Source organism: Colobus angolensis, unplaced genomic scaffold (assembly GCF_000951035.1).
Source record: "Colobus angolensis palliatus isolate OR3802 unplaced genomic scaffold, Cang.pa_1.0 Scaffold159, whole genome shotgun sequence".
Classification (NCBI taxonomy): Eukaryota; Metazoa; Chordata; class Mammalia; order Primates; family Cercopithecidae; genus Colobus; species Colobus angolensis.
The window spans coordinates 7,191,463-7,217,372 of NW_012114699.1; the positions used below are offsets into that span (position 1 = coordinate 7,191,463).

The 25,910-nt window shown below is 39.3% G+C and overlaps 1 protein-coding gene across 2 annotated transcripts in view; it reads right to left on the reverse strand.

Moving 5' to 3' along the window:
- ENOX2 (ecto-NOX disulfide-thiol exchanger 2) overlaps window positions 1–25,910 on the reverse strand; it is a 208,663-nt gene that overhangs the window by 31,728 nt on the left and 151,025 nt on the right. For both annotated transcript variants that reach the window (XM_011936985.1, XM_011936984.1), the window contains 4 exons: window positions 22,564–22,797; window positions 20,131–20,343; window positions 18,253–18,359; window positions 8,878–8,992 (listed from right to left, as the gene is read on the reverse strand). In XM_011936985.1, coding sequence (XP_011792375.1) covers window positions 8,878–8,992; window positions 18,253–18,359; window positions 20,131–20,343; window positions 22,564–22,797 — 669 coding nt within the window. The remainder of the gene's footprint in view (window positions 1–8,877; window positions 8,993–18,252; window positions 18,360–20,130; window positions 20,344–22,563; window positions 22,798–25,910) is intronic.

Genomic DNA, 25,910 nt, shown 5'->3' on the forward strand with positions numbered 1-25,910 from the left:
GCTAGTTCTATGGTTAGAATTCAACACTTTTTTTCAGTGGAGCTTTTTCTTTGGGCCATATTTGCGTTCCAATACATTTCCGCAATATGTAGTGGTGATTTTCCTTAACTTCCTACTACTACCTTTTATACTCATCTCCCAAAATAATTTGCCTCTCTTAAATAAGTTTTCTTAGAGGGTAAGCCGTCAGGCAATTTATAAAATATTAGATCCCAAGAAATCTATTCCATTTGCATTAAACTTTTCAGATTCCATGTGTCTGCAGCAGGATTAAATCAAACTCTGACATGAAAAAATAAAAATAAAAAATGGATCAAATTTACAATCTGTATATTAAATGTATAAGACAGTTAAAAGGCAATTTGACAAAGATATGAATTTTCTTAATTACTTATAGGGAAGAACTTTGGGTAGAAGAAAGTAAAAGAAAAGTGACAGAAATTAAACTGGCCGGGTACAGTGGCTCATGCCTGTAATCCCAGCACTTTGGGAGGCCTGAGGTCAGGAGTTTGAGACCAGCCTGACCAACACAGAGAAACCTGTCTCTGCTAAAAATACACAATTAGCCAGGTGTAGTGGCGCATGCCTGTAATCCCAGCTACTCGGGAGGCTGAGGCAGGAGAATCCCTTGAACCCAGGAGGCAGAGGTTGCGGTGAGCTGAGATTGCACCATTGCACTCCAGCCTGGGCAACAAGAACGAAACTCTGTCTCCAAAAAAAAAAAAAAAAAAAAAAAAGGAATTAAACCATAAAAATTATTAGCTATAAATGGTGAAAGAAGGGTTTATCGAAAGGAATTTCAAAGAGAAGATTCATCCTCTAAATAATGAATGGAAAGAACTTGTGCATTACAAAGATGAAATATTGCTGTGGTTTGGTTATGATTTATTTTTCCTCAGCAAAACCCATATTGAAATTTGATCCCTAATGTGGTGGTATTGGGCCTAGTGGGAGGTGTTCGGGTCATAAGGGTGGATCCCTCATGAATAGATTAATGCCCTTCCTGGGGAGGGGGATGCATTCGGACTCTATTAGTTGTTAAAAAGAGCCTGGCTGGGCTCGGTGACTCAGTTCATGCTTGTAATCCCAGCACTTTGGGAGGCCGAGGTGGGTGGATCACGAGGTCAGGAGATTGAGACCATTATGGCCAACATGAAACCCCATCTCTACTAAAAATACAAAGATTAGCTGGGCATAGTGGTGTGTGCCTGTAATCCCAGCTACTTGGGAGGCTGAGGCAGGAGAATCCTTGAACCAGGGAGTCAGAGGTTGCAGTGAGCCGAGATCGCGTCACAGCACTCCAGCCTGGCGACAGTGCGAGACTCCATTTCAAAAATAAAATACAATAAAAAAGCCTGACACCTCCCCTATCCTCTTGCTTCCTCTTTCACCATATGATCTCTGCCTACACTGGCTCCCCTTTACCTTCTGCCATGAGTGGAAGCAGCCTGAGGCTCTTACCAGATGTAAATACTCAATCTTGAATTTTCCAGCCTTCAGAATTGTGAGTCAAATAAACCTTTTTTTCTTTATAAATTACCCAGTCTTAAGTATTCTTTTACAGCAACATAAAATGGACTAAGACAAATATATAGAAAAAAAAACCCGTATTAGCGTGAAAACATTCCCTACTCCTAAAAGGAAGCTGCCTTTAGAGAGGTGCTGTGTTTAATTTAATTCCTTGAACATGGCGGTTTTCCTAAAACTAGTATGTAATCTGCTGTGGTCAGATTATCTATCCAAAGCAGAAAGTGGCAATGTGATAGGAAGGGTTCTGGTTAGAAATATCTTCTACTACCAGTGTTGTTGAGGCGTTCTTAGCATCCACATTTGTTTTCTGTGGATGGCCATGCAATGGTCCTGATACAGCAGTTTTAAACCTTGCACTTTGTTTTAAAAACTTACAAAAAGATCTTTGGCATGACATATTCATTTTATGATTGGTTTTATTATTAATTTTAATTCTTGTTGTTATGCAGATTTTGTGTCTTTTGGATTCCAAGCACTCCAAATAATATCTATCCTTGCCATCTCTTCCAGTGGCTGGGATACTTTTCATCAGACAAGCACTAACAACCACAACATCAAAAGAAGATGCTAAGAGTGAAGATGATTTTTATATACAAAACTCTATAGAAAAAGGCATACTAACTATCTGCCAAACAGAGGAAGAAAAATATTTGCTTTGCTTGTGGGGTGAGTACCAAGGACAGTATCTTGAGCTGGAGTTTGGCTGAATAGTACACAGGTTACTCTGTAAATCAAGTGACTCCTACAGATTAACAATCATTTATTTCTGCTTTGGTTTGCATGTTTGTCCTCTGGCAGTCCACACGGCTCAATATGAAATAGTGATATTTCATTTTCCTCCTTTTATTTCTTCTTGTACTGCAGGTCAGTAATTATGCTCATGTTCTACATGTCACATGGAGATACATGGAAGAGAAAAGGGCAGAGATCTAGGAGAATGATTAGAGGTGTATTCTCCAGTTTAAATGTAAAAATATTTTCCCTCTGAGAAAATGAGGAGAGACTGCTTTTGTCCTGGGGGAAAGGGCATGCTGATGAGCAGTGATGGATACCTGCAGCCAAGTGGGAGCAGATAATAATCTTCTCAGTGTGGACCTGTCACCAAGCAAAAGAAAATGCGATCGCCTGTAATGCTACTGAGGGGAACTTACCTACAAAATATAGTTCCCACTCTCTGAAATGAGGGTTTTTTGTCATTTTAATGAGGACACCAAGTCTTTCCTTTCACAGACTTAATATTAATTGGGCCCATTTCTGAAGTTGAAGTTCTTTGTATATTGCCAGAACATTGAAAAGTTCAATATTACCTTTTAATAATATGTTTGAGTAGGTGAATCCATCAGTCCTGATACTAAAGAGCATAATACAGTGAATGTATTCATATCCTGCCATCATTAGTTCTTGGCTTCTCTTTTATGACTATTTCCTATGTGGGGAAAATGTTTCTCTTTATGACAATTGTTCCTCAGATCTGAAGGCTGCCAGTTCATCGTGGCAATATGAAAGTATGAAGGCAGCTGTGAACTCCTCTTTTTAGAGGAGCCACTAACAGCAAAATCCCAGACAAGTTTCTGTACAACAAAAGATCAAAAATGATTTTGTGCCATTAAAAAATTAATGCCTGAGTCTCTTCAATGGTATAAAGAAAACAAGAAAAAAAATTAGTAGAAGTAAATTCAGGGAGTCAGCCACCCTTTTAAAGCTTAATTACAGGAGATGCCAAAAATGTTACAAAATTATAGAAGGAAGAATGGGTAACATTCCTCTCAAGGCTCATAAGAAAGTTTGAGTTACAGAGATTCACAAAGGGAAAAAGCTGAAAAGAACAAAGAGTGGGAAGAAAGAGCAGGAAATGATATGAATAAGACCTATTGGGGTGGTTGCAGGTCAGCGCAGGCAAAAAATCTCAAGTGAGTTTCCTGACCTCACAATGCCTTGCTTTCCTTTGCCTCTACAGGTTATTGTCTCCATTCCAATCAGGCTTCTGCCAGCATGGATGCATCTGGAACCTCATTGTTACCCCTCTTAGATCTCTAAATTCCCATCTCAAACATAGAATTCTCATCTGCCATTTTCCTCACTGCCTCTCATCACCCCAAGACTGCTCTCTTTCCTGGCTGGGATCTTTAATCTCACAGAGTGGCCAACTTCACTAAGCTAATTCATTAGCTGCTTTCTGGTGGAATAGATCCCAGTGCAAACTCCTCAGTGCCTTGTATTGCTTCAGCTTCCTGAAAACCTTTGGCCAGGCTTACCATGCCAATCCCCAACTCACAGTCACTTGACTCCACTCTCTCTTATCCTGGGTCACAGAGAACTCTTATAGGAAGTTGTAGAGCTAGGCAGCTAGATCAATACATACTCATGTTGGCCCTTGCTGATGGGTCTCTCACCTCTCACTGATTTCTTCCTTCCATACTGCCCATAGCATTTATTCCAAATCAGTTCCCTTCTCCTCGTGGTCTCATATCCAAATCATTTTTGTGATTAATAAACAATCTGTTAGTATATGGAGAAGACTGGGCTACCTATACACTTTCAGCTTCCCCTCTCTTGTCTCAGAGAAAGAGGGCTCTCGCCTCTCTAAAGTAAACGCCACTTGAATATGGATCCTTTCCCTTTCTTCTTTTCAAAGATTCCACTTCCATAAGTACTCTTTTATTTTCTAGCATCTTCAATCTCATACTCTCCATTGCCTCCTTCCTTTTTATTGAACAACAACAACAACAACAACAAAAATCCTTAACTTCATCTATTCTCGTTGCCATTTGTAATATCCATATTTCCTTTTGCTTAGTACCCAACTTCTTGACCTATGGTGTTTGTTTACTTTATTTTATTAATGTCATATATTCTGGCCCCTACCTCTATCACTCTACTAAAATAGCTCTTGCCCAGCACTGTTTCTCTCAATTCCGATTTTCTTTGTAACATCTGTTAATGTCAATGACTACTTACTTCTATAAAAGCTTTTCTTGGTTTCTACAACCCAATTTGTTTCTAGCTTTCTTCCACCCTCTCAGAACTGCTTTTTTTCTAACTCCTCTGCCAACTCCTCTTTCTTTCCTTCTCCCTTATTGTGGGTAGCCCCCCAAATTCTATATTCAACCTTTTGCTCTTCTTTCACTTGTCTTTCATACTCCTTTAATAATTTTCTCAGGGCTTCAGCCAATACCTCTTCACTACCATCTACTATTCCTTCTAGTTTCTTCAACTCTAATTTGAATACAAATCCCTTCTGCCCATTTCTCAATGATCTACTATCTCCAGTTCATCTCATCATATTCTGGAAATCAGACCCATCCATCAGTCCATTTCTGTCAGTTCTACTGTTACGGTTTGAATTGTGTCCTCTCAAAAAAGATATGTCGAAGCTCTCAGAATCTGGTTTATTGAGAAACAGGTTCTTTACGAGGTAGTCAAATTACAATGAGGTCATTATGGTGGGTCCTAACTTGATATGATTGATATCCTTATTGACAGAGGAAATTTGGACATAGAAACAGGCATGCACACAGGGAGAACACCATGTAAACATGAAGGCAGAAACTGGGATGATATATCTACCAGACAAGGAACACCAAAGATTGCTGGAAAATGACCAGAAACTAGGAGACAGGAATGGAACAGATTCTCCCTCACAAAGAGCTAACCCTGCTGAAATCTTGATCTCAGATTTCTAGCTTCCAGAACTGTGAGACAATACATTTCTGCCATTTAAGCAACCCACTTTGTGGTACTTTGTTATGACATCTCTACTGAACCAATACAAGCAACAGGTCTCCAGTCTCTCAGACTAGAAAATACAGATTCATTCCTGGCTCTTTCCTTTTCTTAATCATCTATATCCAATCTGGCACTAAAGACTTAGGTATATTCCTCGAAAATGACTCCTAGCATCTTTAATCTCATTGAATGCAGTGCCTCCTTTTCTTCTACCATTTTTATCTCAGTTCCTCTTGCCTTCACTCCGGTCCCACCCTCATCATTTTACGTCTCACTTCCTGTAAAAGTATCTGGTTAGACTCTCTTAATTATCTGGTTAGACTCTCTTAGATAATCTTAAGATTATCTCTTAAAATGTATAATTCATGTTGCTTTTATCATATTAGTGCCACGGACAAGATGTGCTTACAGTGGCATATTGCGTACTATGCGAAGTCTAAGGTTGGCATACATAGCCCTACATAATTTGGACCCATCTACTCTACTCAGTCTTTTGTCCCCTATATACATCATGCTTATTTCGCTCTTTGAGCCCCGATCCTTTCACTCCCTCTCTTCCCCCTACCATCAAGATGCTTTCTTATCTTCCTTCCTATCATCTATACCTGTTCATCTTTCGAGGACCTGATCAATTTCTCACTGACTGTGACAACTCTGGCCCACACCTGATATCTCTTGCCCTGCTGCATTCTAATCAGTACCTTCCATGTTAGCAGCAAGTGGTATTTCTAAAATTTTGTGTGGATTTACACATATTTATATCTCTATCTCCATCAGCTCATAGGACATAGTGCTTGTTAATTAATTGGCCAAACTCTTAAAGTGGCAATAATGGAAAATAAAAGGTGGGGGAGGAAGAATGATATTAGATTAATATCGAGGGAACAGAAAACTTTGGCCAGAACAATGAAGGAGAATTAGTCTAAGTCAATGTTTTCCAAATGTGCTTCCCAGACCACGAGCATCAAAATCATTTAGGATGGCTGATAAAATGCAGATTCCTCAACCCTATTACAGACCTATTGGATCAGATTCTGCAGCTTAGACATCTGAATTTGTAAAGGTAACCCAAATGATTCTTCAGTATACGAAGTCTGAGAACCACTAGTCTAAGTAAAGAGAGCAGAAGATGGGTGTTGACAGGGAACAGCTTTTCTTATGTTTACTGGGTACAGTACTTTCCATCATGGCTAACAAGATAATGAAATAGTTTTACACTATATCATGATTTGCTTTGATGTAATTCTCCCTCTTCAATAGATTGCTTTGTGTACATCAGTCCTTTCTTCCATGGCAAGAGTATTTAAAGTACTGCATCACAAATATGGGCTGGCTAATATAGAGTCTCTCAAATAACAGAAATTTTGTGGCAGTCCAAGGAAAGATAACTGAGACTTCTAGGCTGGTTTTACTTTCTTTGGGAAGTAAAATCTAACCAAAAACATGCCATAGGCTCCTACAATTCAAGTTTGGTGGCATGGACAGAGGAAAAACACAACTCTGAGATCTAGTTGCTTAAGCTTTTAATTGGAACCAAATGATAGCTAAAACATGTAGCTGCTTTAGATAAAAACTGAGGACCTTTTCACTGGCTCACATTGAGCGGGATTTCTGCAGTTGAGTACTATAGAAGCGAGATAACAGAATTAGATACAATCGAGGGGAAGAAAAATGCACAAAAGTCCTTGAATTAAAATGAATTGAAACCTTCTGGGAGAAAAGCTATTTGGTAAGCTCCATTAAGTCTATTGTAGATAGCTTTATTTGACAAAGCAGCATCCTGGCATGTGGAACAGGAAAGAAAATAGCTATAAGATGATCTGTCAGGGAGTTTCTAGTCTCTAAACGAATAAGATTCTGTGCAGTAGCCAATACAGCTTTTAACTCAAAAGAGATACAGAAGCAAAATGCAATTATATAACTCTAGTAAGTGTGTTCAATCTGAATCTTTCATATACCCCTCTCCTCCCCCAATAACTCCACAAACTCAGCAATTTGTCAAGTGGATGCTCAAACTTACGGTAGCATTTATTTCATGGCAACGCTGGATAAACACTGTGTACAATACTGTAGATACTGAGGTGTAAACAATCATACAAGTGAAAGATTAATCAGCTATAAAACATCATAGCTAAGCACTTAAATAATCTGAATAGTTCAATTCTTATTCGACTCTTTGTTTACTTTGGCTATAAGTTTACAGTATTTATTTGCAGTAATTAGTTAACTATCCTGAAAATGCTAGATAACCACTGACTACAAAGAGTTTATTCAATATAGATAGCAGTTTGTATGTTTCGGGTTCAAACATATGGCAAAAATAGAAAAAATTCAGATGTAACAGCTAATGAACACCTCTTTCAAAGTCTGACTTGGTGTTTTTCTTTCCTTCAGAGTTTCTGTTGATGGAGTGAAAATTCTAAGACCACTCAAGTGGCTATAGAGCTGCTGACTTTACTATACAAGCACTGGAACCAGGAAATTCAGATTTGAATTACAATCTCTCTCTCTTGTTTACACACACACACACACACACACACACACACACACACCTCAGGAACAGTATACAACTATATCTCCAATCTCTAGCATAGTGCTTAGCATGTAATAGTTATTAACTAAGTGGATGAACTCATTTAACCATCACAAAATCCCTGTTAGATGTTTTTATGTTTGTTTGTTTTGAGGCAGAGTTTTGCTCTTGTTGCCCAGGCTGGAGTGCAAAGGTGCGACCTCTGCTCACTGCAACGTCCACCTCCCAGGTTCAAGGGATTTCAAGGGATTCTTCTGCCTCAGCCTCCCGAGTAGCTGGGATAACAGGCATGCACTACCACGCCCAGCTAATTTTTTGTATTTTTAGTAGAGACGGGGTTTCACCGTTTTGGTCAGGCTGGTCTCAAACTCCTGAACTCAGGTGATCCACCCGCCTCAGCCTCCCAAAGTGCTGAGATTATAGGCCTGAGCCATGGCGCCTGGCCGTTAAATGGTTTTTATAATGTACTCCTTACAAGTGTGGAAGCTGAGGCTCAGTGAGGAAGAAGTTCCTCCTAGGTCAAGAAGGACAGAGTTTAGACTAGAACTCAGGTGTTTCAACTTTAGGTCCAGTGGCTTTTCCATTGTAACTTCCTATAATCTGACTCCTAAGATTATCTGGAATGGTTTGCCTAAAAAGAGTAGTCTTCTGGCTATTTTATTATCTGCAATAGTAATTCTCCCATCCAAGATAGTTTATTATGAAATTGAAGGGGAGGGTATTATCAGTTGTTCAAAAAGTTTGCCCTATGGGTCCCACTAAGGACCTATAACATGGCCTCTGTCTCACAGTGAGGCTCTGACTATACTAGGTTAGAGCTGCCTAAATACCCACTGCTTTTTGGAAAAGAAAGTCCACTTTTAATTAGGCACGTCAATGCAAGGTATGTATAAGTGAAAACCACAGAAAATCCTGTAGCCACAGGGCTGATACTCAGCCAGTGTGTACATATATGGCCTCACCAATTATTTCCAGCTGGTATCCAGGCTGATGGGTTGATGACCGTACCTTACTGGGTATTAAAAGTTTGAAAATATCATGTCTGCAAGTACATGTTTATTAAAAAAAGAAAACAGAATTATCTTTACCTGATTCCTCAGTTTCTTTTGTTTCTGTCGTTTCTTCTATTTCATCATCAGACATTTCCATTTCTTCTTCTCGCCTGATTCCCATTAATTCATCGTTATGAATGTTGCGAATTTCCTAAGGTTAAAAGGTATACTTTTTAGGTGGGAATTCCTTGAAAATGTTGAGGAAATGAACAGAGTTAAGCATAAGATAAAGCAGCATTTTTTTTTGACATATTAGGAAAAAAATCCTCCAAATACTCTTAAGGTAAAGAGGCATGTTGAAAGTAAAACAGTCTCAGACAAAGCATACTTGGTTACGCTCTGTCTTGCATTAGGCTTTCTTTCCACACCCAGGGCTCCAGGAGTCTATGATTCGTATATTCCTATCATATTAGAAAGTACTTTTGGCCATGAAAGACATTTTACCTCTTACATGGATTTGTGGACTTTCCCTTAAGGGTTCTGCCATGTTCACCTCCCCATGTTGGACCCTTTAATTTTGCTGCTTGCCATCCTCTTGTCTGTCCTTTTATAGTTTTACTCAACATAACTCTTAATTGAGTTTTTGTAGTTTTAGAAGTTACAGCAAAGATGAGCTTTCAGGAGTAATATTCTACCAGAGCAACCTTCCCATGGATAATAACTATAATCTTTGGACAAAACACAAAATAAAACCTATAACTACTTGATGACATTGGAGAGTGAACAAAAGCAGACACATTCTGAAGAGAAGCTGATACTTGGAAGAAAGGAATAGCATAGGGTGAGTCAGTTTTTAAAGGGCAATTTAGTCTGAGAGTAGACCAGAGTTAGCACCTCATAAGATGGCTAAATTTCTAATAGAAAGCCCATAGTCTTTATGGCCTAAAGAACTCAAGGAGAATTCAGGACAGTTACAGCCACTGGAAAGCAAGAAGGGAATCCCAGAAAGGAGACAACAGACGCAGGGGGAAAGAACTTTAAATTCTGTATATAAGATCTGCTCAAATGTCTGCATGATACCTGAGCCAAGAAAGCATGAGGAAGATTCCCAACAGCACAGCTAAGGCTAAAAGAACTGAAATGACAACTGAGCTGCCATCCAAGAGATAGAATTCCCAGCTTGAATCCAACCAAGTAAATTGACCATTAAAACAACAAAAACAAAGTCAACATTCTTTGAAAGAACATAGCGTAATCCAGAGTCTTCATTATATAATATCTGTCATATCTAGGAAAAAGCCCAAAATTACTTGACATAGAAAACTAGGAAGAGATGGCCCACTTCTGAAAGAAAGGACAATTAACAGAGACCAACACTGAAATCACCTAGATGTGGTAATTTAGCAGACAAGAAACTAAGGCAGTTATTAATGTAACTGTGCTCATGATGTAAAGAAAATATGTTTATAATGAATGAAAAGATAGAAAATCTCAGCAGAGGAATAGAAACATTTAAAAGGAGCCAAGAGTTCTTTTGTCTGAAAATAAAAAGAACCAAGGATTCTTTTGCCTGGAAATAAAAAGAACCAAGGATTCTTTAAAAATTTTTCTATTCCTTTGCTGAGATTTCCTATCTTTACATTCATTATGAGCATATTTCTTTTACATCACTGAGAATAGTTGTAATAGCTGCTTTATAATCTTGTCTGATAACTACCACATCTGGGTGATTCTACAGCTAGAAAATGATATCTGAAATAAAAATTACCAGATGAGCCTAAAAGTAGAATAGAGATGACAGAATAATGAGAGAACTTAAAGAGACAGCACAACAAATATATCCAATCTGAAGAACACAGTGAAAGATAACTATTTTTAAAAAACAGAGCCTTGGGACCTTGTGAGATTACAAAGATCTAAGACACATGTAAATAAAATTGCAGAAAAAGAGGAGAAAGAAAATAATTTTAAAAGATTTGAAGAAATAAGGGTTGGCAATTTCTGAAATTTGATGAAAGACATTAATCTACATATTCAAAGAGCTCAGTGAACCCCAAGCAGGATATGTGTGAAAAAAGTATATCATATTAAAACAGCAGAAAGCTAAAGATAAAGATAAACTCTGGAAAGCAGCCAGAGAAAAGCAATGCGTTATCCAGAGGGGAACAACAATTTGAATACTTTGACTTCCTTCAGAAACAATTTAAGGCCAGAAGTCAGTGAAATAATATCTTTAAAGTTCATGAAGAAATACAAATATCCATTTATTCAGAATTCTGTATTCAGAGACAAATTCTCTCAAGAATAAAGCTGAGGTATACTTTCAGACAAAATTAAATTCAAGAATTCATCACCAACAGACTTGCACTATAGAAATACGCTATAGAAAATGCTGAAGAAAGTTCTTCAGGCTGAAGGGAAGTGCTAATGGATATAAACACAGACCTTCAGGAAGGCATGAAAAACACTGAAAATGATCAAGATTTCATGAGAAAAGTCACTTTAAAAAGGTAAACACAACAACTGTGCATTTTGAAGCAGCTTGCAATCATTTAGAGGCCAACTAATGCCTGTCAGAGGCTCCTCAGCACTGAACTGAGAATTCCTTGCTTCGATTAGCCTGTACTGGGCTGTACACAGGAAATATCCGAAGTTGTCTGTGAAAATTGCCTCCATTTAGGGGAATTATATATATTTCAAATGGATTTTAAAATAATTAATGGTGTAGTTAGTCATTATCCCAACCAAAATCCTCCTTTTTATTCCTTTTATCAGGAAAAATAATGATTTCTATCTCAAGTTAAGTTTTTACTAAAAATAAATAAAAAACTCCTTTTTTAAAAAAGTGAGCTATTTAGTATCATCACTGATAGTTAAGAATAGAAAAAGAAGATGCTAACATAGACTCTCCCATGTGCTTCAGGGGCATTACCTAAAATAGAATAAAATAATGACTTGCTTGAGAAAAATGAACTTTAAAGGGCTATGTCAAGAGAGAGATTTGCTATGTCTTATTCAAACTTATTACACAGAGAACAATAAAGGAATTTCTCATTTCTGAGAATTCATTCTATCTCAGGAGTCTGATTTTCAGTTATCATCAAAGAGCTGTTACTGGAAAGGTGATTATAATGAAGTTTGACATTGGCAAATTCGAATATTGTACAACTTACTGCATTAGGAAAAGTCATGACTTTTTAGTTGCCTAACAAAAATGTAGACTGTTGGAGAGTATAAGCAGAGACCAACTCTTGATTCACAAACATGTCACATAACCCTGAGAAAGTTACTGTGTTTCTCAGAAGAGTAAAATGTGTTCCTTCTAGGGAAATGTCCCAGGGCAGGAATATCTGAGAGCTAAAGCTAAGACATGTCCTCTAGGTTTTCAGCATCCACAAAACATCTCTCTTCTTCCAGCTGGGCAAACAAGCGTAATCTCTTCTTAGAAATATAAAAAGTTAAAAAATTATGTGATATAGCTTATCTAGAGTCTTTCACCATCTTCAAAAATCCCTGGAAATATAACAGACCTATGAACAAATTTTACTTAAATGTTTCAAAGTACTTCAGGAATAAGAATCACCAATTGCTTTAACTGATAATAAAATAAGGGTAAGAAAAACTAAGAGGTATGTTTCCCTAAGTTGTTCAGTCAGGCAGGCAAACTGGCTGAGCTCAGAACCACCTTCCCACTAGACAATCCTTTCTAGCTACAAAGAAGCTCAGTATTATATCATTATTCTTCTATAAATACCCAATACTATATCACACGAATGGGATAAAAGGTAAAGAGAACAGCAGAGGTTATGGGGTACTATACTAAAGTAAGCTTATGGGGAACATTTAGTAAGTGACAGTACTCCCAAAAATAAGGAGTGAGGTTTTAATTCTTTGAAAATCTTTCCCTTAAAGCACTTGATATCTGAGCTACTTGTTTTCCGTATTCTCCGATTGGATCAGAAAAGCTCTACTTTGGGAAGGAAATCCTAACAAATACCTTCAGAGTGAAGGGCTAAAAGGTGACATGAACCTGTGGAAGGCATTCTACCTAGTTTGGACATAGGTGCAGGCAGGGGAAAAACTCTGACTACTGAAGGGCAGACAGCAAAGGAAATAGCTGTCTCCCAGATTTGCCCCATTTCCCATCCTGGCATTTTGAATCCAGTGCTGAAACCAAAAGAATGGCAATGGCATGCAGAAACATTTTTCAGCAATTTGCATTTGTAAATCTCTACCTGAAATTGACTCGGTCACATCACTGGTAGACTACAATAAAAAAAGTAAGATAGCCTTCCTAAAGTTTTTATACCATTCTCCTGCCCACAGTAGATTTGTGATATTTTTCATTTCAACAGTGAACTGTTAGTGATTTCTGGAAACACATTACAATGACTGAGTCTGATCTAACAATAATTTTTTCTGAAGCTTAGAAATTCACACACTACTCTATAATGGGGGACAATGTACTTTCATGTGGAATAAAACTGAAATCTGAGACAGGAAAATGCAGGAAAAGAACCACTTCTGTACCAGCTGACATTTTTGATTTATCATAAAGTAAGCAAATCATAAATCATTACACATTAATTATCTAACTACAGTTTCACAAAAATTTATGTGGATTTAAATGAATCTTATTCATGTTTTATGATAGGAACATGATTACCAGAAAAACCAGTTTCTTATTAAATGTATAACAAAATTCTACTTAGCCAGAGTTTCTTCTATTTTTTTAACAGGGTCTTGCTCTGTTGCCCAGGCTGGAGTGCAGTGGTGTTCACTACAGCCTCGACCTCCTGGGTTCAAGTGATCATCCCACCTCAGCCTCTCAAGTAGCTGGGAACACAGGCATGGGCCACCACACCCGGCTAAGTTTTGTATTTTTTGTAGAGATGGGGTTTTACCATGTTGCCCAAGCTGGTCTCGAACTCCTGAGCTCAAGCAATCTGCCTGTGTCAGCCTCCCAAAGTACTGGGAAGGCATGAGCCACCATGCCCAGTCTAAGACTTTCAACATTAAGAGGAAAATTGGTGAAGAAGGGATCAGACAAGGGAATGGAAAGAAGCAGAGGACAGGGAGATAGCTTCTACACTTATGTAGAAATTTGATTCTGAGATATCATTTAATATAATGAAGCAAAGTACAAACTCAGGTTCTTAATTAATGTCTATTGCATGATACATAGTAGAAATACAAATTAGGTTGATCCAAATTGTATTAGTATAGTATGTTTTTTGAGGGCTGAAGGCCAATAGCTGGTGCTAGTGCAGATGGGTCCTAAACCAAGGGTATGTGGATTATTTGAATATCTATCTGCAAACAGTTCTTCAGAGTTTGGAATGGTAGGCCTGTAATTCTATAAAGAAAGTTATTTTAGCAATCACAGTATTTCATTTTACAAGAATACTAGTAATCATCAAGTCCCTTTTCCTCTAGCCCAGTGGTGTAAAACTGCATCTAAGGGAGGATGTAAGAGGGTATCTCCTAGGGCTTACTGCTATGGCTCCAGTTTTTACACATTATCAAAGCTTTAGCTTCTAATCTAGGCCAGCTAGAGGGAAACACATAGGTTTTAAGTGATTCTGTAGAAAAAGAGTTCCCACAACACACAGAACTGCCAGTAAAGTCACTATAGACACCAAATTTTAGTAAGCGGAGGGACTTCATTCAGCCTTCTCCTAATACCCTTTTCAGTTGTATTAGCAGGGACCTCACACACATATAAATCAGGAACATAAAGCAATGAAAAAACTCATTAGCAAACTAGCCTGCTTGACATTCACTACCAAAGTCAGTGTCTAAGCTCCCCAAAGGTGGAAACTTTTCCTTTATACGCTACATCCTTTCTCTCAGCAGAGTAAGACTGTGTTGGCTGCTGGTAGAAGGATGACAATGAGACAAGGAACAGGTACTTTGTGACATGAGGAGGTCATTGGTTGACTTGTTCTCAGATGCAACTGGTAAAAAGCTTGAACGTCAGAAACTTTCACTTTGATGAAACCCTTGGCTTATGAGTTCTATGTAGCTTGGATGCCTAGGTCAAAAATAAGCCAGCCTAGTTGATAAAGTTTTTGAGATGTTCTGATTTTCAAGGAGTGCTAAGAGGCAGCCACAATTTAAGAGAATGGTTTATTTATTTCCCACAGGATACCTGCTTTCAGTCCTCACAGTTGCCTGCTATCAAGTAAAAGTTTGCAGAGGTTAAAAAAAAACAAGGACAAAAATAAAAACAAAAACAAACTCTGACTTAAAGAGGCACCAATATAAAGTGAAAGAGATCTTTTAGGCTTAGGGAATGCAATATCAGAGAAAGGTTGTGAGCTATGTCCCGCTTTCAGCTGTTGTAGTATTGAACAAAATTTGAGATATTCAAGGTGGACCTTAATTTAATTCAGTCAAACAAGTAGGAAGGAGGTTTTGGGGTTTCTACAGTCTACAAGGCACAGCATGAAATATGTAGCTCCTGGAAAGTCATGCTGGTCATGTACTTTATCATCACCACTCTGCCAAGGAAGTTCTGTTACAATATTGGGTAATAGGGTGCAAATATCTCAGTTCTCTATAGGTCCTACGGAGTGTCCAGCTCACTGGTACAGCTATCTCTACTGTGAGTCTAATTAAACTCAAGTATATATCCACTAGATAAGTAGGCTTGAAATATTAATGTCAAAAACTGCAATTACTTTTGTATCAACCTAATAACTACATAGACCCTTGATGAATGTGATTGATGGGTAATATTTTATGGCCACATAGCTTACAAAAGTGTTGTGACGGCCGGGCATGGTGGCTCATGCCTGTAATCCTAGCACTTTGGGAGGCTGAGGTGGGCAGATTGCCTGAGCTCAGGAGTTCGAGAACAGCCTGGGCAACATGGTGAAACCCCATCTCTACTAAAATACAAAAGATTACCCGGGCGTGGCGGCATGTGTCTGTAGTCTCAGCTACTCGGGAGGCTGAGGCAGAAGAATTGCTTGAACCCGGGGAAGTTGCAGTGAGCTGAGATCGCGCCACTGCACTCCAGCCTGGGTGACAGGGCGAGACTCTGTCTCCAAAAAAAAAAAAAAAAAAAAAAGGTGTTGTGACCTAGGCAAATCAGCATTCCAACTAGAGGCTTCCTTCCTCCTGCAAAAAGGCAACGTTGTACTGTCACGGCTTTCTTTAAAGGGTGGGGCCATTCAGCCAACTTCTTCTAACCCAAAGAGACGTTAGAAGTGTACGTGTATCAAAGGGAGGGTAGAAACTTAATGCCTATTCTGTTTTTCTACAATCATAAGACCTATTGAGCATTTTTCTCTCAACTTTTATTCTTCTGAACTGAAGACTGGATATTTTAAATTTAGCATGTGAAACTCCCCTCCTCCTCTTGATCACTTTCATTACCCTTCTACCTCCCTGAGGGCAAAGATCATTTCATTCTATGTTGCCTGTCATAGTGCTTGAGATGGAGAAAGTGATCAGTAAACATTTGAATCACAAAGTTGAATTTTGTTTGTTGAAGGTGAACAACAGGAGGCAGCCCTAGGATTCTAAAACCAGTTTGTGCTACAGTAAGATAACAGTTTTCTTTTTTCCTCTAATTCTTTAAAAAACAAGTAAAAATGCTATTGGCTTTTTATGACTCCACCCACCCACTGGATGGATGTCTTCAGGAATTTCTTTCTAGTGACTCCCAGATCCCTTTGCTGTGCCAGAATTGATGGCTCAGATACTATCAGTTTATAAACAGGATTTGGCTTATTTTTTCCTAAATGCTTTTCATGGTTTTTGAATTTTTCTCACACAAACATATCTCATATATTCTAGTGAAGGACAGAGAGAAATTACTATCTTTATTTTATAGGTTAAGAAACAAAAGAGCCACAAAGGTTAAATGACTAGCTCAAGACCACAAAGCATTTTGTACCAGAGCTCACAGTGAGGAGAATAATTTCTAGTCCATTTGCTAGCTTTGTAATTTTGTGTAAATTACTTAACATTTTTATGTTTCAGTTTTCCTGCAGGTAAAACATGAATTCTATACCTACTCACTATCCCTTATGAAGTGGTTAATAAAAACTGAAGTAATACTATTTCTATTTTTCAAACTGTTTACACATTTCCTAACTCATCTAATCTTATAAGATTAGTTTCATTATTGTCTCGAATTTACAGGTGAAGAAACAGAGACTGAGAAAAGCTGAATAACTTGCTCAGTCACACAGCACTAACATGTCAGAGCTGAGATTTGAATTCATGTCTGGCTCTTAGTTCAATATATTTTTCACTGCACCTTGTCTATTGTGAGGCTCACACAGGTGAGATAACCAATGTGAAAGAATTTTATAAATGTAAATATCTTGTAAATGCTATTTAAAAGTTAAGGAATATGACAATTTATATTGATAGATATAATGGGATTGCTACCAGGCTGGCAAAGAAGACCAGAAATGTAGTTGAAAAACTTGCTGCATATATAAATTGAAAATATTAGGGCTTGGTAAGGAAGTTGCCCATAGGAATAGGGACTTGAGGCATATGTAACAGGATTTCCAATAGCAGATCAGTGAAATCTCCCATCTCAGTTTTTAATCTTTGATTCAGAATAGCAACCTAGGCGGTGGCTCAAGCCTGTAATCCCAGCACTTTGGGAGGCCGAGACGGGCGGATCACAAGGTCAGGAGATCGAGACCATCCTGGCTAACACAATGAAACCCTGTCTCTACTAAAAAATACAAAAAACTAGCCGGGTGAGGTGGCGGGCGCCTGTAGTCCCAGCTACTCGGGAGGCTGAGGCAGGAGAATGTCATAAACCCGGGAGGTGGAGCTTGCAGTGAGCTGAGATCCGGCCACTGCACTCCAGCCTGGGCGACAGAGTAAGACTCCATCTCAAAAACAAAAAAAAAGAATAGCAACCTAATCACGTCACATTTATTCTATTGTTATGCTAAAAATGTCACTTGAGTATAAACAGAGAGATGTGTGCCAACCTTAACCTAAGATCAGAGTCCTGTTACCTTTAAAGCTTCCACCTATAAAGATGACTAAATGAGTTTGATAAAAGAAGCTCAGAAAATTCAAAGATCCAATGTAACACCAGGCAGCTTCCGTCCTTCACTGTCAAGACACTCTAAAAATGTAAGACAGCCCTAATATTACTAACACTAGAAGCGCAGGTCAGTAATTATTGTTGTACCCAAGACTAGCTCGCTTAGAGAAGTAAACTTATAATTATCCCAGCTACATTTTCACTGCTAAGGTTTCCATGCAGCAGAATGCATTCACCACAGCACATGCACATTTATTACCCTTTTGACAGCAGGTGGTCTGGACACAGTGACAGGCTATAGAACATGTCTTAGTGTTTCATTAGGGCCTTGTTGTGACCATGGGAGCTTGGCACTATTTAATTCTGGCTAAACTCCAAATCAATAACTTGTTAAAGAAAGAAACTGTCCCCCTGAGGGGTTACCAGAATAAAAAGTTACCAACCTCAGCTTGTTTGCACCACACGCTGATGTTCTTCCGCTGGGCTTTTGTGAAGTGGTCCCATGCCTTCTGCTTGGAGGCAGAATGGTACACAGCCACTATCTGCTCAACTGCAGCATCAAATCAGCAGTTGGATCAGGCCAGGGTATCATCCAGGGATGGAAAAAGAGAAGAGAAAAGAAATGAAATAAAAGAGAAGCATCAGGCTTGTTGTATCTTCTTGTTGTGACACTATACTAAGCTGTGGTTGTGCTTGGAAAAGGCTACGTGTGTTGGGGTACTTTGATTTTAAAGGGGACACAAAGGAAGACATCAACATACAGAAAGGCAAAAGGGAACACCAGAGGCTTGGGGTAAAATGGTAATAACTAGAGTTTTAATACAGGCAGTGTGAATTCATGGAGGCAGGAGAGGAAGAGTCACAGCAAATGCACTTTAATTTAGTACTTGTCTTTAGTTTAGTACTAGTGACTCCACACGGCATGGAAGAAAATGGCAAACTGTACCGGAAACATTCTACCCCTGGCTCCTTTCATAGCGCTCTGACACACACTTGGATGCCTTGCTTCAACAGAATTCATGCTTTTACTATTCTGAGGTATGTTTAACTAGAAGCATCAAATCAAAACCTAAGATGGATTGAATCTTATTTAAATCTACCGAGATAGACTCGTTGACTGGAGAAATACAAATTTTAGGGAAGGATACTGTGTAAGTGTGGTCCTGGAGAGTATTTTTCAAGGTCTCTTAAAATGTCAAACGGGAAAATGTGTGCAGATGTTCTTCGGCTTTATCCTAATCACAGTTCAAGAGAGGGGAAGCTTAGACATGACTCTTTTGGGAAAAGAAAAGCAGGACAAGAGCCCCTGTCTGACTGGGTGTTCACAGCAAGAAAATCCAGAGGTATTTTTTTTTCTCTTTATACCCCTGTTTGCACCCTGTCTTCTAATGACTTAAGGATTTATATTCCCATGATGCTTGCTGCTCTCTCTTTTTAAAATTATTCCCAAGTCCCGAAGACATGCGCTTTTGCCTCCTGGATTTTATGCTCATATATGCTTTCAAAATACAAGTGGCAAATGGAACAATTCCCCCTTAATCACAATTATGGATGAGTCAAGTACAGGGAAGTCAAGTTTGGAAAGAGTGGACCATAATTGTTTAAAAGCAAAATCATAAAATTGTACCCTTACTCTTAAGGTGAATACACTTTCTTACTGAAAAAATAAGAGTGTATAATTTTATAATGTGGTGAACAAAAAATTACTTGATAATTTATCTGATCTGGCTCATTTCAGAGACCTTAGATAGGTTTGGAGCAGAACTTCTTTTTGAAAATGGCCATTTTGGTAGTTTCTCACCTTGTCCCAGTGTCTATGACATCCAGCAAAGGTAGTAGAAGAAAGTAAACTAAATCAAAAATGTAGAAGTAGAAAATTTGAGTTTTATCCAATCATCTTGGGGAAATATAATTACATTGATCTTTGAAATGGAGTTTCTGGAAGGCATATTACATGATGATAATTATGCAAATATGAAGAAAAGCAGCTTTAATATGCTGATGCTACATCATAACTTTAGCAATAAAATATCCAGCCCTCTATTGAGGCCCAGGGCTGTAGAAGTACAGGATGTGGTCTAAGGATGTTTCTAAGGAGTTGAAGTAGATATACCAGAGAAAATGCAGCTGGCAGGTGCCCACATGTCTCCTGTGAAACTGGAGCACGGGCATTTGGCAATATAAGGAGAGCACAAGGCAGTGAAAAAGGGAGCCTTGAGCCTTAACACAGGATGGCTCTGGAGACCTGGGCTCCCGTAGAGAGCAAGTGACTAAGTGAAGTGACTTATCCTCATTCCAGCAGAACTCTAAGTTCCACTCACATTGAATGAGAATTCCAGAAAGGGCTTGCTTGAACTTCTCCTTTGCTTCTTCCATATCTTTCTCATGGGCAGCTTTCTCGTTCACCAGGCGGCGGACATGGCTGTTGGCCGACTGGATCATGGAGTAGAAGTTGTTGGCGCTACGACGGTTGACCTCTCCTCGCTCTATCCAGGTGAGCAAGGTCTGTACAGCTTCTGAGAATTTGGAATCATCTGAAAAAAAAATGTATTTTTATAACCAACAAAGGTAACCACATTTTGATCTATTTTCCCAACATGCTGGCAAAGAGGGCATCATGGTTTTTGTCAGTGGTGGGTAAATGAATTGATGAGGATGAGGAGCCACACATACACACATGTGCACACACAGGCAGTAGGCAGGCAGACAAACAGGAAGAATGGAAGGATCAATGCAGTCAGATTGGTTGTGGTCTATGATGAATTTTCAGAAAGAGAAATGTTTCCTTGAAAAATGTTTTCTGCACTGACATATAGCTTTCATGTATTGCAAATCTCTTACCCTCTCTGACTGTGTGTGTGTGTGTGTGTGTGTGTGTGTGTGTGTGTGTGTGTGTGTGGGGGGGGGGGGAGAAGGGGGGCAGGGGGCAGAGGGGAGAGAGAGAAAAAAACCATGAATTAGTGAGGGAACTTTAGAATTCTATAGTCCTGTGTTTTAATGAGGAAAAGCAAAGTTGAATCCTGAGTTTAACTTGAATTTGACAGTAACTTTACCTTGGATCCATGGAATTACAGTGTTGGGAAGAGCCTCAGGGAAGAGTTAAGTGGGTCATTCTTTAGATACAAACATGTACATCTTCGACCTTTTATAATATCACTCCTGTGTTCAATCCACAGCCCCAGGCCTTCCACTCAGTCCCAGTCACAATTTATTTTGATGCAATTTATTTTATTTCTATATTTCTCCACATTCTTTTTCCTCTTGCCTGAAGAACCCTCCATGTAGATTTCTGCAGCTAGTTAGGAGTTATTCTGTGATTAGTTAAGATAGTTAAGAGCACAGCTCTTCCAAAGCTTCTGGTTCAGCTCCCCAAGATAGCCACTTACGCATTCTGTTCTTAAAGGCTCCAGAGAGGGAGAGCCCATTTGGATCTATTGAAGCCCAATTCAAGGGCTTCACATCCTTCTCTGGCTAGAAACCCTTATGTCAAAAGGAAATTTCTTTCACTGCAATTTGAACTTCCTGCCTCTTGCCCCTTTTTCAGTACAGACATATAACAAGCAGTCAGCCTCCCCTTATAGCAGCTTTTCACTTTATTACTTAGATATAGACTTTATGTTGATGCTCAGTTTTTGCTTCTCTTGAGGGTCACACACCCATTCAATTCATTTTTTTAAACTTAAACTGATTTGTTTGGTGTTGTGTGAATAGGCAAGTCTTGGACCTGGCATCTTACCAATGCTTTCAGCCTTTCCAGTTTTTCAAAATGTACCATTATTTCTGTGCCTCTATTCTGGACTCTAGATTTTCTGCTTTTCCCTTAAAGAAAGTCAAAACCAATTTCTTACATGTGTGAATCCCTTAGGCTATGCGGTACAAACATGTCTGGTGAAGAAAACCTATTTGGAAAGTAGGATTAGCAGTATCTTGCTGAGCTGAGAGCACAAGAAGAAGGGAAAATTCATACCATTAGAGCTGGATTGGTGTTACCAGTAAGATCAATGGGACACCAGCATTCATCCAATAAAATCATCTATACTCAGAAAATGAGAAAGACTGGATTTGAGCTACTAAGACAGGAGACTAGGCAGAGCAATTAATGTTAAATTAACAAAATGGCTGAGAGTCAAACAAGGGGAACAAGAATCAAAACTAATGGGAAAGCAGTCTGATTAAACAATGTCTACATGTCTCCAGAGTCACTGTTTTAAATAAATTGGTCTTTTAAAGTGATTTAAAAGTCTTTACTTTTTAGTTGGTGGTGGCTAAGTCTTTGAGTAATCTAAGAAGAATGTACAGCATGACTACTTTCTGGACCTCAATTTTCTCATCTTTAAAACGAGAATTTTACTAGAGTTTTTCAGGAACACATCAAATCCTATCATCCGGATTCACTCATTTGACTTGGAATTAAAACTTAACTTGTATCCACTATAAAAGAGGGCGCTTACAGGTTCCAAGTCACATAGATCATGCCTAAAATTCTCTGAAGTGGAAAAGTGAGGAAAACTTGTTTATTTCTAGCCACCTGATGTCTGAAGAGAAAAATGCCATCCCTTGAGACAATGAAGGAGCAGATACACAGGTAGTAGGGATACATTTCCTGGTTCTATCTGCAAGGCTTCAACACAAGAAATGCTTAGAATCCATTAGTAGGAAACTCAAAGTGTAACTGTCAACAACGCAATTATATTTATTACACTTCTCTAAAGAAAAGAGTTCTTTTAATCATGAAGCTTGAGTGCCTTTGATACCTTTTAATTTTTCAGCAACAATGCTGCATTCGTGATCTGAATAGTGGACCACTGGGGGTGGAGATGGTGGACGCAATCTTTCTTCCTCCATTCTTCTACGATGGCGCTCCTCTCTGGCTAGCATACGCTGTTTACACTCCCACTCATACAGGTCATCTCGAGCCTGTGCGAAATCAACGTGAAGTCTGCCTGTGTCCTTCTTGTCAGTACTAGAGCCCAGGCGAATGCGGTAACCTAAGTTCATAGGAGGGTGAAAGGGAGAGGAGAGAGGGAGAGCGGGATGAGGGGAGAGGTGAGGTGAGGAGAGAGAGAGAGAGAGAGAGAGAGAGAGAGAGGAGAGACATGAAAGACTATAAATACTTTTCCAAGTTCAGTGTTTCAGATGTCACCGCAGCAGTTCCAAGTGACCACACAACTCCAAATTCTCTCCGATGCTTAGCAAGTAAATCATTGAAAGACTTAAATTATCTCTGATAATAGGTCACATTCTATGGGTTGGGTTAGTCTTGTTCTTAAGAGTTCCATTTCTCCATCTAATACCTTACCTCTGGCTGAGGTTGACTCCGTGGGTAATAATATCAAGCATGATCCTTATATGGTACTAAGGGCTGGGAAGAATGGAAAAGGTGGCCTCAAACGAACTTGTCTTTAAATAAATTCAAGAGTGTCCGTTATACTATCACAAAGATTTTGGTAAAACTGAAATGCATTAACTTGGTATTTTAATCCCTAAAATTGCTTCCTAGAAGCATTTGTCAACTGTGAACCTTTTTTATTTTTCTGACAAAAAAAAAAAAAAGGTGATGGGGAGTGGTGTGTGACCCATGTGACATATAATTTGGGATCCTTAAAAAAAATGTAGTATGATTATAATATAGTAGTATAGGACTGGGATTCAGAAAACCAGTATTCAACTCCCTACCTCCTCTTTTTGTGCCAGCTATACTTACCCGGGTCATGTCTCTTAACAAAAAGTGGGGAAAAAACTAAGTACTTTTTAAGTTTCAAGAGCTCAGCTAGATACTTCCATAGGAATTTATCTCATTTCATTCTCAGCACAAGCTTGCAGGATAAACATTATACCAAACAGAAAATTGAGCATCAAAAGAGGTTAGGGAGGTTAAGTGGCTTGCTCTGGGTCAGACAATTAGCAAACTGTAGAGCTGGCTCTTGAATCTAGGACGTTAGACTCTGTGCTTTCCTCCATTCTAACTTGCCGCTCAAGAATAATACCCAACACAGACTTTTGCTTCTGGCTAAGATAGAGTAACAGGGGATAGATTTGCCCTCCTACCTTAAACAACTAAAAATATGAATAAAATATATTAAATAATGCTTTTTAAAGACACTGTACATAAGACAATGAAGACAGGGATCACAGAGAGACAAGAATCAAATGAAGTGATCCCTATGATTGCCCCAGTTTATTTCCTGGAGAGTTTCTGGGCCTCAGCACAGGGAAGGGAACTCAGGCAGGGCATGATGGTGTTCCCAAGCTGAGGAGACTTAACTGGGAGTCTAGGGAGAATATGGAAATAGAGTTCATAAGGCAGAGTACCAGAAAGAAGAAAGCTGCACAGAGAAAGAGCTTCAGAGACATGCAGAGGGTCCTCCACTATTATGTAGTTGAGTACTAATGTCTATATGTGTGGGAAACTACCTGAGCATCAGAGGTAACAATCCCTGAAAAGCTCCCATAAGGTTGGGAATAGCTCCTTTTCCTACCAACCAGAGCAGAAAAACTCACACTTCTGGTACTGGGTGATCAGAAGGGTTCTGCCTTAACAGTGGAGAAAAATTAGCCCTAAACTGCTCTGGTCTTGCTGAACAAAACTTAAGAAGCAAGACCTAAAAGAACCAAAATTTTCTCAAGTTACTTAACTGCATTTAGGACAAAACTCAATACTATTTATAGAAATAAAAATATCTGTCACCAAATAAGGTAAACTTTAATAAAAAATTACTTGGTATGCAAAGATTCAGGAAAATATGACCCATAATAAAGATTTAAAAAAATCAGCCAATCCAAACAGACCCAGAAGTGATGCAGATAATTTAATTAGTAGATAAGGATATAAAAACAACGATTAAAATTTGATTTCACATGCTCAAGAAGCTAGAGAAAAGACTGGCCATATTAAGGAGAAACATGAAAGATACAAAAAGAGCCACAATCAAACATCTACAGGCTTAAGCTACAATGTCTAAGTTGAAAAAAACATCACCGGACAGGACTGATGGCAAATTAGATGCTGCATAAGAAAAAAATTAATGAACCTGGGGCTCCCAGTACCTGAGCCTTCTGCCTGCCCCCACCTGAGAGTTCTACTGGTGACTGGGGACCAGCCTACCCTCCTTATCGCAGCCACCACCTGAACCCTGGGGGCCTGAGAATAAGCCTGCTGGCCTGGTCCTGGTGGAGTCCCTCCAGGACCCCTACACACCATCCAGTGGGCCACTTAGGGGCCTGCAAATTGGGGGACTGCTTAGCTCAGTCCATCACTGCTGGCACCTGATCACTTGCCCCAAGGCCTGAGGTTGGACCCAACCAGCCGGCACCCCCACAGTTGCCACCCACTCTCACATGCTGAAAGGCAGAGCCCACCCCCGTCTACACGAAGCTGTGTCAGAGAATAGGTGAGCCACAAAGCTGGCTGTACTGGGCTGAGGGAAGAGCTTCCTCCCCAAAGTCACTCCTCTCAGCTACATGGTAGCCTGGAGATAGATGGACAGTGTATAAACTGAGTCAGGAGCCCCAGGAGAGGGTTGTGACAGAGAAACATTGTCATCCTGTCTGTCTAGGAAGTGGAGTTGATGTGGCCCCCTCATCCTCTGAAGAGACCTCAGCACATTTCTCCAAGAGTTCCCCTAGCCACTCCTGTCAGGGGTGTTGCCTGTGCTCATCATTGGGTTATTCGTGGGTGAGCTTGGTTGTCCAGCTCCAGTGTCCTCTATCCACTCTCCTTGGGCTGAATAGGGAACCTGGAATTTCATAGACCAGCCCATCACCTGAAAGAACAGGGAGTACCTCACAGTAAGAAAAGAACCAGCACATACTGATCTGCTTCTGCCACAGGTGGCTCTTACCTGTAGGTGCCACCTACTCACCCGGAGGTTGAACTGCACAGCACAATAGGACACCTGCTGACAGAAGTGCACAGGGCTAAAGAAGCAAAGCCAAAGGACCCTACCCAACATATGCTACAGTTACACCTTCAAGGGGGGGAAAAGTCCCATCCAAATGAAATTAGATTCAAAAATAAGAAGTGACAGCTTAACCATGTGAGAAGAAACCAGTGTAAGAACTCGGGATGTTGCAACACCCCAAAAAGATCACACTAACTGTC